The sequence below is a fragment of the Colossoma macropomum genome, unplaced genomic scaffold (assembly GCF_904425465.1).
Source record: "Colossoma macropomum unplaced genomic scaffold, Colossoma_macropomum, whole genome shotgun sequence".
Lineage (NCBI taxonomy): Eukaryota > Metazoa > Chordata > Actinopteri > Characiformes > Serrasalmidae > Colossoma > Colossoma macropomum.
In genome coordinates, this window is record NW_023494784.1 from 5,772,416 (window position 1) to 5,788,167 (window position 15,752).

General features: G+C 41.4%; 1 protein-coding gene across 1 annotated transcript in view; it reads right to left on the reverse strand.

The window, feature by feature from the left end:
* The window catches only part of thsd7ba (thrombospondin, type I, domain containing 7Ba), a 333,528-nt gene that overhangs the window by 129,465 nt on the left and 188,311 nt on the right, over nucleotides 1–15,752 (reverse strand). The window contains exon 11 of the mRNA XM_036576800.1: nucleotides 439–554. Within this exon, the coding sequence (XP_036432693.1) occupies nucleotides 439–554 (116 nt within the window). The remainder of the gene's footprint in view (nucleotides 1–438; nucleotides 555–15,752) is intronic.

Genomic DNA, 15,752 nt, shown 5'->3' on the forward strand with positions numbered 1-15,752 from the left:
CTGAGTGATCAGCCGCCGGTCATCATGCCATAATCAAGAATGGACCAAAGTTGGAAGGACACTGTACAGACAGCTGTAACATTAGTTAAGGTTAGCTAGGTTACCAATAGCATGGACAAATGCTATTTAACTGTCTAGGTAGTTAGCTAAGCTGCAGTAGCTTCTTAATTAATGAATGTCTAATTAGTATTCACAAGTCAGCTATATCGTTACCTAATGAAAACACGGTAGTGATTTTTTCAGATAATTACCTTATAATTAACTCAATTACACATTTTTCTGTGATATAACTGGTGTTGCCTTAGCAACTGTACAATAAGCACAGACTTTAATGAGTTAAAAAAGAATCCTATAATAAAATGCAATAGTCATTATTAATTCAAATGATTATGAAGGTAAAACAGCACAGCGTTATGTATGAGTGCAGTAGGATGATACCTGGCAGACAGGTGGAAGGACAGGCTGTCCACTCACTGAACGGTGTCACCACACAGTCTCTCTTACAGGGCAATAGACATGGGCGTGCTGAGTCTGGCCGGGCGGAGTCTGGACACCTACAGTGCAGAAAAAACAAAGGAAAAAAGAGATTAATAATCCAGCAGTCTTATATTTACCCGTAAGTTTCCTCCACTCTCTGCAGCTGTGCGAGGATCGGTCCTCTCATCACTATTCAGTACATTTCAGCACCACACAGAACAGTATTATAGCGAAACCACTACAGAGATAATCCTGTGTGTATTTAAACTCTAAGTATTGTAATAAGGCTCTTATTGTGTAATTAAGTTTTGGTTGGAAACTGAAAGGTTAAAATCTTTAAATGCCTGTTGGAAAAATCTTCCAATCAGGATGATTTTCTCTGTGAAGTAGTAGATGCAGCCAAGCTGGTTTCCCACTGGTTGAGACTTCAGGAGCTGGACTAGATAAACTACCTACATGATTAGAAAGTGACAGCATCAGTAATAATAACAGTAACAGTACAGTAAACATGGTGTAATTTGGGAAGGCGTTTCAGAGATTTAGGAAAAATAAATGCAAAGGAGTTTGGGAACTTGGCCTTCTGAGGTCCACAAACTCACCAGCACATATATATGTTTACATATTTGTGACAGTAAGATCAGAGTGAGTCTTCCCAATGTAGGAAATAGTGATTAGTGACAATTACTATTTACAATTGATTAGTGACCAAAATTCATTTTCCCTAAATCTATAAAACCCCATTCATAAAGTTGTATGCTTTTATGTATGAATCTTTAAAAGATAACACTTTTACATGTCTACTCCCGACACTGATCTCCCCCAAATCTGTAAAATCCATTGGCAAGTTCCCAAAACCCGTCTCATGGATTTTCCCTAAATCCATAAAACCCCCTTTTGGAGTGTAACACTCTGACATTTCTGTTCCCAACACTGAGCCTCATCCTCCAACCGTTCTTAAGAAGAAATTCCTTCTTAAAACCCACTTACGCAGTTTTTCATGAAGATTCTGACATTCACCAGTGTTTCTTATTTGGGATGTGTTCTTGGGTAAGAACAGACCCTAAACGCATGGTTTGAGAACACGTCATGAATATGACACAGACTTTTTCTTAGGACCTTTCTCAAGAACACATTTAAGAAGATACTGGAGAATGAGGACCACTGATTTTCCTAAAATCAAAATCTTCCCTAAATTCCCTAAACTGGGAGATGGGAGTCATGTATGATCTCGTGATGAGATGGAATGGAAAGGGCGACTCTACAGATTCAGGAAATGTTTGAACTGTATTTCTGCACTGTTATCAACTTCAATCTAGCAAATCTATACCTGCAAATGTAGATTGACATCAGGTGCATCTTCCACCCATATATCTTATCCTATCTTGTATAATCTGGAATATTATATCAGCTTTATCAGCAACTTATATTACTGTACATTGGAAATGGTGCAATATTGGTCTATATTAATGTATATATTCAGAGTCTAATGTGTGTATTACTATTATTAATACCATTTGTTGTTGTAGTAGTTATTGTATACTGAGCTACTGACAGGACAGGCTCACTGAGCACCAACTGGACATTATACCTCTCTACTGTTTACTATGCACTACCACTTTGTTTATACGTCCATAAATATTACATTTTGCACTGCCACTTGTTTATACACCCAGGCATATACAGCTGTTATCATATGTTATTGTTTACAGTGTTTAGTCACTCTGTTCACTCATTTACTGGACGTGCCATGCACCACTGCACTGTCACCTGCATAATAGTTATGCGATTTTACTTACTTATTCTTGTACTGCGCATTATATATCATGGTTGTTATGGTATATTTTATCATATATCTTTGCTTCTTCTATTTATGCATCTGTATTATAGCGCATGACAATACTTTTGCTCTTGTTTTGCTCTTTACTGTACTTTGTGCTGCTGTAATAGACGACTTTTTTAATATACTTTTTATTTATTTTTGTATTTAAGTACTACAAGGGGGCTACAGACCTAAGATTTTCACTCATCTTCGCAACTGTATAAATGTGACATGACAATAAATGTGATTTGATTTGATTTGGAGCACTATACAGAACACTATTATAGGGACAGACTCCAAAAGTGCACTATACAGCGAATAGAGCAAAATGCAGGACATAATAACTGTGAGTTTAATTTTTTCAGTGTGCCTTTTTAATACTTCATTTTGTTTATGCGTCAGGGTAAGTGCCATTGTTTTATTGGAGGTGAGCGCAGTTTTAATCACGAAGCTGGAGCCGAACACACTGACAGAGAGAAAGCTCTGAAACTGTATCATCTGTTAGCGATCAATGTTGAGCCCTGTGATTCACAGGGCGGTGAGCAGAGCCCGGCGCCCTGTCCTTCATTAACCCACAGTGTGTGAAGAGAGCACTCACACACACTCGAAATACTATACTGGATGGGAGATTTTCCACTGAACTACAGTGCCGTCCATAAGTAACTGAACAGGAGTGCAGTTTTTCTCTGTACTTCAGCCCATTGGATTTGAAATGAAACAATGATGATGTTCAAATGCACAATTTGAGCTTTAATCTGAGGAGATTTACATCTGTACTGAGTGAAGTACACAGATACCATAGATTTTCATACATGAACTCCACTCAGACTAGTTTTATTAGGGCGGTGTCTCGTTTTTGTGATTCTTTTTTATTATTTTCCATTTAGAGAAAACCACAAACACCACCCCCCCACCTCCATTTCAGCACTGACACACACACATGGATAGAGAACATAGAACACATGAAAATTTATATCCAATAAGCTATAGAGCCAGTGCTGTATGGACAGGTTGTGAATAGGGAGCAAATGCTGGATGACTTTGTTTGCTGACGTTAAGCCAGCCAGCCATTATTTCTAGGATCTTTCTGCGATGAGGAACTTAGAGTTATCATTAAGTCAATAAAGTTCAGGGTCCATGCAGAAGTATGTCTCGGTCAGAGACGAGATAGAATCAACAACCTCCTCCCAAAAAGTATAAACTTGTGGGCAGTTCCATATAACGTGCATAAAAGTCCCCAGAGTCTGAACAAGCAAGTTTCTAGTGGGTTGTATTTTCTATAAAACTGGACGTTGTCACTGTTACTAGACAACTAAAAATGGGTGATGTTGTGTAAATGGAAACTTTACAGGAGAAGATGAAAACATTCTGTACTTTCACTGTAAGTTAATGTAAAGAGATTTTATTCCAAACAATTTTGGAGCATTTTTATTGGTCTAATCATGATGAAATTTTCACACAGTATAAAGGGCAGCTGTTGGGCTCAAAGGACAAAGACAAATAAAAACAGAAAAAAGTGGATCATTTTTGGACAGTGGCGATATGGGAATGTAAAGTGAGGCTCTCTACCTGTGGCTATTATAATGATTGCCTCTCTAAACAGCCAGCAGTATTGTGCTTTTCTGACTTTGTTTACTTTCTCTTCTTGCTAATGCTGTCCCAGTGGAGAGAGGATGGACAGGAAGTTCTTCCACTGAAGTTTTCTTCCAAAAACTTCCAAAAAAGCACCCCCCCCCAAACAAAACAAACAACAAAAAAACAACAAATAAACAACAACAAAAAAACAAAAAACAAAACAAAAACACAGCTTGTGTAGGTTCACTGGTGGTTTTGGATGGTAAATAAAATGTCTATATTTGTGTTGTAGTCATGGCGACCCCTGGTTCCTATCACCACCACTGTAAAGACATCTGAACCATTTCACACCAAACCCCTCTGAATCTCTCTGTTTACATCTCAAACACTGAGTTATGCAAAAATGAAAAAGAAAATCTTTTTTGAGGACAGAATTTTCATGTGTTGCAATCACTATGGGGGTCTCTTGGTCTGTAATAAGAAAACACAACAGAATACACACACACACGCACGCACACACACACACACACACGCACGCACGCACACACACACACACAATCCATGCACTGAAAGGTGTGTGTGCAGCACAGCAGGTGTGCAGGTACAGTGAGTATTTGAGCTCAGCAGTAGCTCCTCTCTGGCTGAATACCAGCAGGGTTTGGAGGGGAGTTCTACACTAACATTGACAGAAATCAATCACAGCTCATAACACAACTTCCAACTTTCACAACAAGCCTGAGGAAACTCTCACTGCAAACTCGGCACACCTCTCAGTCTGACATTCAACCAGAGGTGGCAAGGAAGGAGTTCCACTGACTCATTTACTCGTTCTCAGTAAGTCTGTGTTGGCTTTGCGCTTCTGAGCACTTTTAAATGCTAGAACGTTTACTTTTAACTCAACTATATTAGAGAGTACAGAAACCATCACTTCAGAGTAGGACTCATTGTCGAGTCCAAGACAAGTCCAAGACCATAGTCAAGATAGAGTCATAAGTGGGACTGAGTCAGGATAGAGTAAAAATGACAGCAAAATCAAATCAATACAGAGTCCAGCAAGACTGAGCAAGGGTGAGTCAAAATAAGAGTGAGATCAAGTCAAGACTGAGTCCAAATGAGAACAAAACCAAGTCCAAATGAGACTGAGACAGAGTCAAGACTGAGCCAAGACTGAGTCCAAATGAGAGCGAGTCTAAATTAAATAGAGAGTGAGTCAAGACAGAGTCTGAGTAAGTGTCTAAGCAACAAACTCTATTTCTTTCCCAGCATGCTCTAGGACACTATCTACCTCACCCTTTACTGCATGACATCAACCATCTAACCGCAGAGAGAGAGAGAGAGAGAGAGAGAGAGAGAGAGAGAGAGAGAACTGGACAGGGGCAAAGAAAGAAAAAGAAGAGATAGAGCAACAGAGAACTGGACAGAGAAAAATAAATACAAAAACAGAAGGACATATAGAGAGAAAATAAATAAATAAATAGAGAAAGAAAGAAAAAGAAGGAAAGAAAGAAAGAAAGAAAGGAAGAAAGAAAGAAAGAAAAAGAAAAATGCAGAGAGAAGATAGAAAGAGAAAAAGAGAGAGGTCAGAGGAAAAGAAGAAGAGAAAAATACGAAGGGGTGGAGGACAGATAGATAAAAGCTGACAGAGGAAGAGAAAGACAAAACAGCCAAGAGAAAGAAAGAGAGAAAGAGAGAGAGAGAATGGAGGGAAAAGAAAGACAAAACAAAAAGAAAGAGAGTGAAGCATGGAGGCGAGCGAGGTTAGAGGGGAGAGCGAAGGTCAGGAGATGAGGGGATAGCGAGGCTGCAGAGAGGTCAGCAGCTCGACCTCCTTCTCCTTCTCGAGGACTAATGAAGAGAGACGCAGCTCGCTCGCAGGAAAGCGCTGATAAACATCAGGCAGGCTCGGAGATGAGAGCGCCGCGCTGCTCTCCCTCAGGAGCGGCTGTGTGCAGCGGTTTCGGAAGCGGCAGATAGCGCAGCGCCGCGTGAAGAGGAGGGAAAAATAGCATCAGAGAGAAGCGTTTAATAGAAACTTATCTAACAGAAGGCTTCAGCCGTATATCTGTGCCTGTGCATATGTGATACCGCCTCTCCTCGCCGCCTGCAGCGGCCGGGCTTTCAGCAGAAAATGTGTTGACTTGCAGGTGTGCGGGCGTCCTTGGGGAGACAGCAGATCCAGGTGGGGGGAGAGAGACTGCCGCAGGCTTATGAAGCTGTTCAGGGAAACGTGGAGAGGCCAGGAGGCCTTCATGGATCATTTCTCACACACACAGACACACATATATATAGAGGAGCCTTTAAACCTGCATTACTGTTATAGAAAAAGCGCATGACTGGCAAGCTGACAATTCACCTGACACATCTGCAGCTCATGTGGCTGCCTGCTATGAGCACTGTGCCATCATAAGATGCTCCTTGGTTATTTTTACATTTATTGAGTCATTTAAAAAGTTAAGACTCAGCCTAGCACAGAGCTAACACAAGCCAGAGTGGGATCAGTATACACTTCAGCTTCGGTGCGTGAAATCAAGTGCCAGTCTACCAACATCTCATTTACAGATCATTTACATGAAGCGCACCCTAATATATCACTGCTCTGGGAACAAAACCTTGTTTTCAGTTTTTGGCATAATTTGAAAATGCCTGTCACCCTTTACATTGTGTGTAAATTTCATGATGAATAGACCAAAAGAAACGGCTCAAACAGCCCAAAATTACTTGGGGGGAAAAAGTCTGGTTCCACTGAGTTCCATTAAAGTAAAGTAGGTTTTTTCCTTCTCCTGTAAAGTTATCATTTTGGAGATACGAGGTTTTGTTCTAACAGCAGCGATGTGCAGATGATTTGATAGAGAGCCAATAAAACAACAGAATTCAGCAGTTCAAGAGTGTGCTAGATATGGACGTTTAGAAATTCTTGCCTCTACAGCCAATTAGTGAATCGTTTATCGAGTACAGATGTGTCACAAATGACTTTCTTAGCTATATTTTGCACAGTTGGGCTGCAGGATCCAGTATTTGAACTCCTACATAGTGCACTATGTAGGGAGCAGGGAGCCGTTTGAGATTTGGGCCCAGCGTAAGAAGAGGGCGCCGCTGGATTGGTGCTGTGTTATCATATGTTCACTGTTATACGAGAAAACATTAAAAAATTTAGGAAATGACTGCAATATACAGCGATGGGCGAACGTTCTCCTCATTCAGCAGTCCATGGTTGCCTAGCAACAATTTCAGACTCTAAAGGAACTACATTTCTTGGCGGAATACTTATTTATGTTGATTATTTTCTGAAAAGTCGTGGATTTTATCATATTTTTTGTTGGCTGCCATTTTACAAAAGCAATAAGCCACTCGAAGCTGTGCGTTACTGCAATTTTATCACAGGGAAGGGAGCTTTACTCCACTTCGCGTCATGCCTAACAACACCCTTCCCTGTGATAAAATCACAGTAACGCACAGCTTCGAGTGGCTTATTGCTTTAGTATGTAGCATCTTTATGTGGTTTTAATCCATTTTTAAGCTCAATTTGGTCATTGGTGACAAAACTTCAGGACCGTGTTTAATTTCAACTTCATCAGCCACCCTTTGACATGCCGTGTGAGGAAGGAAGTGATGCCTAAATAAACTGCTGAAATGAGCTCTGTTTCTGAGGTCGGCTAATCGGACGGATGTCAGAAATTTCAGTCAATTGTCTTGTAGTTTGTGCAGATCTCACCAATCAATTTCTCAAATGCACATAAACCACACAAACACATTCACAACCACTGACTCCACACTGTTCTTACTTTTGTAAAACTCACGATGTGTCTAAAAGAATGTGTTTTCTTCTTTCTGCATTACTTAGATTTTCCTCTTATATTCAGATGGATGAGATACTTCTTTACTACAGTGGTGCATCAATAATGTCCATCAGTTTCTGAGACTGCAGGTCAGTACGTCACAAAGTTTATCAGCCCTCAAACGTCAGCCCCCTGTCCATCAAAACTGGGCCTAAATGTTTAGCTGGATGAGTAATAGCATGCAGGCAAATCCATCTACGCCGCACCCTCAAATTACTCACGAAGGTCCTCCTGAAATGAGCGTTCAGGCTTTAAAACGCCAGGCCAGTGAATTACATCTGCTCATAAACTCACTTGATGACTACGTCAATAATATATTAAGCTTGAAATGGATAAACGGCTGCATTATTTATGAGTCACATTCCCTGATGCACAGGACAATATACTCTCTGCACAATTCAATAAAGGATTTTATCTTACCCAGAGCACCTCTGTAATTCCAATAGGAGGCATTTAGCACGGAGGGATCCAGCTCGAAGGGAAAGTCTTACTTTACATGCAAGCATGGATTCAGAACGTGTTCTCATTCACATGCATCGCCTGAGCGGATGGGGGTTTGGGATTACAGAACCTTGGGGTAAAGTGTCTTGCTGAAGGTTTCAACAAGCTCTGACACTGCTGCTCTCCGCTAACCTGACAGTGTTTTACAGCAGCCATGTGGTATCAAATCCACAATTAATCAGATTGCTTGTTGGTTGTGTATAAACCCAAAGTGACTTCTGAAAAACAATCAGTCACACCAGTTTTTCCCCAAATGCATTTGATTGACTACGACATATTTGGTGTCCTCTTTTAAAGTTTGGCACTGGAGCAAGTAATGGAAGCTTACACCCTACCAATTAGCACGGTGCTAACTGCCTGCCAGCATCATCATACAGTTGCCTCAGTCCTTTGCAAAGCACAGGAAAAATTCAGGCACCAACTACTACTACTGCGTTAAAACGAATGTATATATTTAAAAAGAATCGTTTGGCGAAAAATCAGACTTATGCTAGATGTGGCTGATCAGACAAGATATTATTTATTGTTCAAACTTCTTTATTTTACCAGTGGAGCGATAAGGCTAATGTTGCTAACACTACAAGTCAATAGTCACCCAAATCGTTTCTGTAAATACATCTGCACAACTTCTCTCAGCTGACTCAAACTGCAGCCAGCTCTTTACTAATGTGATACAGAATTGTCAGTGGGGTTTAGCATGACTAAGGCCCAATCCCATTTCACCCCTGGCCCCTATCACTTAGCCCTTAGCCCTCTGTTTTGCGTGTTCACGTCTAGTGGTAGGGTGTCCTGATTGTTGCTGAGATAGAGGGGTAGGGTGAACTGTTATGGCCCTCAAAACGGAGGTTTTTCAGAGACTCACTCCTGAGAAAAGAGAAAGAAACGTCAAGATGGCTGCACAAGTGACCAAAGAAACCCATCAATGTGAGAATTTTCTCTGTTTAAAAATTACAATAACCACTGTATTGTCTTAGTTTAATGTAATTTCAGTGTATTATGATCCTTTTTCTTCATAATAAGCATACAAGTTACATTCTGGTGTTTCAGGCATCAGAACTGCCACACCATTTAAGGTGGAACAGGAATATTCTAACGAGAAGCTGGTGAATATCTGACTTCAGCTTCATATCACTGAAGAATTAGGGGTGGGTGATAATAAATAATTGCCCCCCTCTTTGAAGGCATATGATGCCCTAAATGTAACTAAAGCCCAGCAGTGAGGAGCTGAACTTTACCCTCCTCTGCTGTCACTGCAGACTGGCAGGGTCGCCTACAGAGCAGCGCTGGTAGCTGTTAATGAAGTGATGCTCTTTTTATTTGAGGGTCCCATTTCAGAGGAAAGAGTTCAACCACTACCCTGTAACTCAGTTCTGAGGGGCAAGGAGACACTCGAAAACAAGGGGTAGGGGTAAAAATAAGAAATGGGACTGGGCCTAACTGTGAGCCAGATGTGGGAACATGTCACTAAGGTGCAAGTAACAAGTAAGTCTCAAGTCTTAACACTCGAGTCCCAGGTCACGACACTCAAGTCCCAAGTCAGTACTTGTGGGTCTCAAGTCGAGTCCCAAGTCCTAATTCTTAAGTTCTAAACAAGTCAGTCTGCATTCTTCAGCTAATTTATAATATAATTAATATTTTTTTAATTTTTACCTGATTTTCTCCCCAATTTAGTCGTCTCCAATTCCACCCGCTAGTTAGGACTCCCCCAATCACACACGACGCTATCAACGCTAGGAGGGTGAAGGCTAACACAGGCTTCCTCCGAGACCTGTGAAGCCAACCACCGCTTCTTTTCGAGCTGCCGCTCACGCAACGTCACTGGACAGCCGAACGCGCTCGGAGGAAAGCGCCAACCGCCAGATCTGCTACGTCAGCTAACAGACGCCTGCGCTGACTAGTATCACGCTGAGTGAGTGATGGGGGGAGAAGGGCAGCCATCCCACCCACCCAGAGAGAGCGAGGCCAATTGTGCTCTCCCAGGACTCCCGGCTACGGACGGCTGCAGCATCACCAGGGATCGAACTCGCGATCTCCTGATGACAGGGCCAACGCTTAGACGGTTGCGCCACTCGGGAGCCTGAAACGTCAAATTTGAATAAAAAGCTGGCAAATAATAAGTCAAATTCAGCCTCATGGTGAACGTTGTGACTGTTTTACCCACAGAAGCTGTTAAAATCGGTCGAACAGAGACGCTGTGTTTCTTTCGTTTTGCTACCATGAGGAAAACGGTCAGTTCACCTGGTGAGTTCCTCCAGTAAGAGTTGAAGCGCTGAGCTCTGCCTATTGATGCTTCACTTGTTTCTGGCTTATGGAGGTGAACTTGAACACTAAACACTTCACTCGTCTTCCGAAAGAGAACAAGCCAAGCGTAAACAGAGTAACAGACATTTGACAAAGCTGTTATTCATCAGATTTACGGCAGGAAATTAATCCATGCACAGGAAAACTAAGCAGCTGTGTAGATTCCTGTCTGCAGTCTGACTCTCCACACTTCTCTCTTTTTTGGGTCTCGAGTGTTTCTGAGTCATGAGGCTCAAGTCTGAGTCAAAGTCTGAGTCATTTGTGTTCAAGTCAAAGTCGAGTCGCAAGCCTTTCGTGATTTTTTCAAGTCGAGTCTCAAGTCATAAAACTTGTGACTTGAGTCTAAGTCCTATGACTCCAGTCCACACCTCTTCTGTGAGCTATAGACATTAATAAAACAGTCAGACTTGCTGAACAGGTGTTGAACTCTGACTCCTCTTCGTGTCCAGAGTGTCATGCAGGCATTTGGACGCCACAGTTTATGTTCATGATTTATGTTCTTTTTCATTAACAGCTGTTTAATCTTGACGTTTCTGAACAGAAGGTATATGTTTACAAACAGAAACAGCAAAAATCATCACTGTAATCTAGTACTAGTGACGTGTGTGAACACAGAGAATCAGGAACGCGAACTGTGGTGACCATATGTCCTCATGACACAAGAAGAGTCGGAATTCAGCACAACACCTGCCGTATGAAGTGTCTGACTGCAGCGTTGAGCTACACAGAGGTTTCGTTCATGTTTATAGTTCACAGTAGGTTGTGCTGTGTACGCAGCCCTGCTGGTGACGTCCTATATAAATAAAAATAATGCATGGCCACAATGTATTATGTGTAGGAACGAGATCCTAATGCGTGGCCACAACTTAGTAAGACGTGTGAACGAGATCCTAATGCATGGCCATGACTTAGTAAAGGCATGGGAATGAGATAAATAAGTCTATAAATTGTGGCCACGACTTAAATACCTCTTTCCCTTGCCTTAGTAGGTCATGGCCATGCATTAGCATCTCATTAACATTAATGCAGTGCGGCCACGCATTAATTTTATTTATTCAGGATGTTACCAGCAGGGCTCCATAGCTGTGCTCTAAACCACATTAACAAGTCTGCGCCACCTTAATAAAGACCTGGTTTGGGCGAGTTGAGAGATGTTTCGGGGATGTATTTACAGAAAGGTTTGGTTATAGTGTTCGTATCTCCAGCACGATATATCTATATATATATATATATCTATATATATATATATATATATATATATATATATATATATATATATATATATATATATCTCGCTGCTGTCGGAAGAAAACCTCGTATCTCCAAAATGGTAACTTTACAGGAGAAGGAAAAAACCTACTTTACTTTTAATGTAAGTCAATGGAACCAGACTTTATTACAAGTAATTTTGGGCTGTTTGTTTTGGTCCATTCATCATGAAATTTACACACAATGTAAAGGGCAACAGGGACTTTCAAATTTTGTCAAAAACTGAAAAACGACAAAAACGGAGGTTTTATATATATGTAATGCACATACCTTAAAGCTTTTCTTAAGAAGTTCTCCTTTTCTTGATAATTCCTTTGAACTTCATCATTTTTGTCTAAAAATGCTTTCATGAATCTGGCCTTAGCACTCAGAGTTCATTGGAATTTGGGAATTGCTGCAGCTCCAAGCATTCCGATACCCGGCACCAGCCTGGGAGCTCTTTACAGGCAGCTGGACAGAACTAGCAGATGTGGTTTTGCAGAGGACAATTAAAGTGCTCTCATCATCAATAAAGGTCAGAGATATTTGATTTCCTCTTTACTCCTCAAACCTCTCGAGTGTTTACTGTACTGGACTGTCATATAAATCTACAGCAGTGACCAGGCTGGCCACACTGGCAGGGCTGGACTGCAGACATCAATTACCATTAAAAAGTACAGACATTACAAGTGTGGCCGAATGTTAAGGAGGGAAAGGCCTTTCAGGACTGTTTACACAACTGTTTAGAGGAAATCATTAGAAAGACTGGGGCACAAACTCATGCTGTCTGTGCTGATGTACAGTTCGTGTTAGCCGTCCTCTAGCCTTTCATCACTGGTCAGTTTCTGACCACAGAGCTGCTTCTGTGTGGATATTTTTGAGTGGTGGACCACTCTCAACCTAGTAGTGACACCCAATAGTAGTCCACTGTAGGCCATCACACAAATACTATCTGGACAACAGCGGTCCTTTGTATTAACAAACTTTCTGGTGACATCATCATCATGGATAGTGTTAGTCTGGTGTAGGTTTTGTGTTAAAGTTAAGGTTAGGTTTAGATTTAGGAATAGATTTAATAGAATATTTCACATTCAGCATGAAGCTCAGTTGCATTTAATAGATATTTAGTTGAATGTTATTTATAGACACACTGAGCATCTACAAAGCGTCTACAGTGGACCATCAGAATAAAGTGTTACTGCAAAAACTACCATACAGCTGAGCCATAGCAACAACTACTGAACCATACCACAAACTACCAAAACATAGCGAGAAATATCAAACCATATGAGAAACTACCAAAAATACTACAAAGTATCAAACCACACCAAGAACTACCAAACCGTATCAAGAACTATGAAACCAAACCAAGAACCAAACAAGCACTAGAAACTACCAAACTGTTTAAGAACCTACCAAACTACATTAGCTAACTACATTAACTACCAGACCACACTTTGAACTACCAAACCATACCAAGAACTACCAAACTGCACCAGAAACTACTAACCTGTACTGAAAACTACAAAGCCATACAAAAAAAAAACTATACTAGAAACTATCAAACTGAATCCAAAACTACCACACCAACAACTACAAAACCATACCAGGAACTACCAAACTACTATCAACTGCACCAGAAACTACCAAACTGTATGCAAAACTACCATACCATACCAGGAGCAACCAAACTGAACCAGAAATTACTAAACTGTTCCCAAAACTATCAAGAACTACCAAACTGCACTAGAAACTACCAAACCATTCCAAGAACTACCAAATTGCACCCCAAAACTACCAAACCATGCCAAGAACTACCAAACTGCACTAGAAACTACCAAACTGTACCCCACAACTACAAACCATACCAAGAATGACCAAACTGTACCCCAAAACTACCAAACCATACCAAGAATGACCAAACTACACCAGAAACTACCAAACTGCACCCCAAAACTACCAACCCATGCCAAGAACTACCAAACTACCTTAGAAACTACCAAACTGTACCCCAAAAGTACCAAACCATACCAAGAATGAACAAACTACACTAGAGACTACCAAACTGTACCCCAAAACTACCAAACCATATCAAGGACTACCAAACTGCACTAGAAACTACCAAACTGCACCCCAAAACTACCAACCCATGCCAAGAACTACCAAACTACCTTAGAAACTACCAAACTGTACCCCAAAAGTACCAAACCATACCAAGAATGACCAAACTACACTAGAAACTACCAAACTGTACCCCAAAACTACCAAACCATATCAAGAACTACCAAACTGCACTAGAAACTACCAAACTGTACCCCACAACTACAAACCATACCAAGAATGACCAAACTAGACTAGAAACTACCAAACTGTACCCCAAAACTACCAAACCATACCAAGAATGACCAAACTACACCAGAAACTACCAAACTGCACCCCAAAACTACCAACCCATGCCAAGAACTACCAAACTACCTTAGAAACTACCAAACTGTACCCCAAAAGTACCAAACCATACCAAGAATGAACAAACTACACTAGAGACTACCAAACTGTACCCCAAAACTACCAAACCATATCAAGAACTACCAAACTGCACTAGAAACTACCAAACTGCACCCCAAAACTACCAACCCATGCCAAGAACTACCAAACTACCTTAGAAACTACCAAACTGTACCCCAAAAGTACCAAACCATACCAAGAATGACCAAACTACACTAGAAACTACCAAACTGTACCCCAAAACTACCAAACCATATCAAGAACTACCAAACTGCACTAGAAACTACCAAACTGTACCCCACAACTACAAACCATACCAAGAATGACCAAACTAGACTAGAAACTACCAAACTGTACCCCAAAACTACCAAACCATACCAAGAATGACCAAACTACACTAGAAACTACCAAACTGTACCCCAAAACTACCAAACCATATCAAGAACTACCAAACTGCACTAGAAACTACCAAACTGCACCCCAAAACTACCAAACCATATCAAGAACTACCAAACTGCACTAGAAACTACCAAACTGTACCCCAAAACTACAAACCATACCAAGAATGACCCAATTAAACCAGAAACTACTAAACTGTTCCCTTAACTACCAAACTATGCCAGAAACTACCAAACCATACCAATAACTACCAAATTGCACTAGAAAATACCAAACTGTACCCCAAAACTACCAAACCACACCAAGAGCTACCAAACCGAGGGAAGAGCAAAGTTAGCTCTCAGGTCTCCGAGCAGAACCTGGGGTGTGTTCATGTTTTTCAGGTTGAAGCAGGTTTTGTGTGGTGCTTCTACATAACATGGCTGAACCAGGTTACTGGAGAAGAGGAACCACTGATATCGACTGAGAGGATCCACAGTTTAGTTAGCAGCAGCTTCTCAGTCAGTATTCACAGGAGGGACCCTCTCTCACCTGCCAGCAAGCCCCCCACCACAATACTATCACCAATTGGCCATGGTTGCAGGGCACAGTCGGACAAGGGCACCTATTAAAAGGTACAACACGCCTGGCGCTGTAGTGGTGGGTCTTAACGGGGTTGGTAGGGTGACTAAGGACGGAGCTCCAGAGTCATTAAAGTGGGATCATTATTTGCAATAAACACATTATTGAGCGAGTGAGTGCGGCGGCAGACGCTTTGTGCTCGGCTGACTTTTATGTCTCAAAATGCATTCCTGCAAGTGTAAATGCCAACAAGGCCATCAAACGAGACCCATAAAGCCTGGATGACCCCATAAACCAAAGCGCAACTCAGACAAAGCTTAGGAGTCCAGGAACACACCTACATGAACGGTTCGCTCGGAAAAACACGGCGTATCCACTCAGTGCTTAATGACGGATCTGAGCAGAACAGGGTGTTTTATAACAGACTTCAGAGCGTTTAATACCCCCGGGGACTTTTTCTCCGCCCTGTCAGGACTTATATCTGCAACACTGAGGCCCTCGCTGTAGATTATCCCTTCCTTACAGAGCCA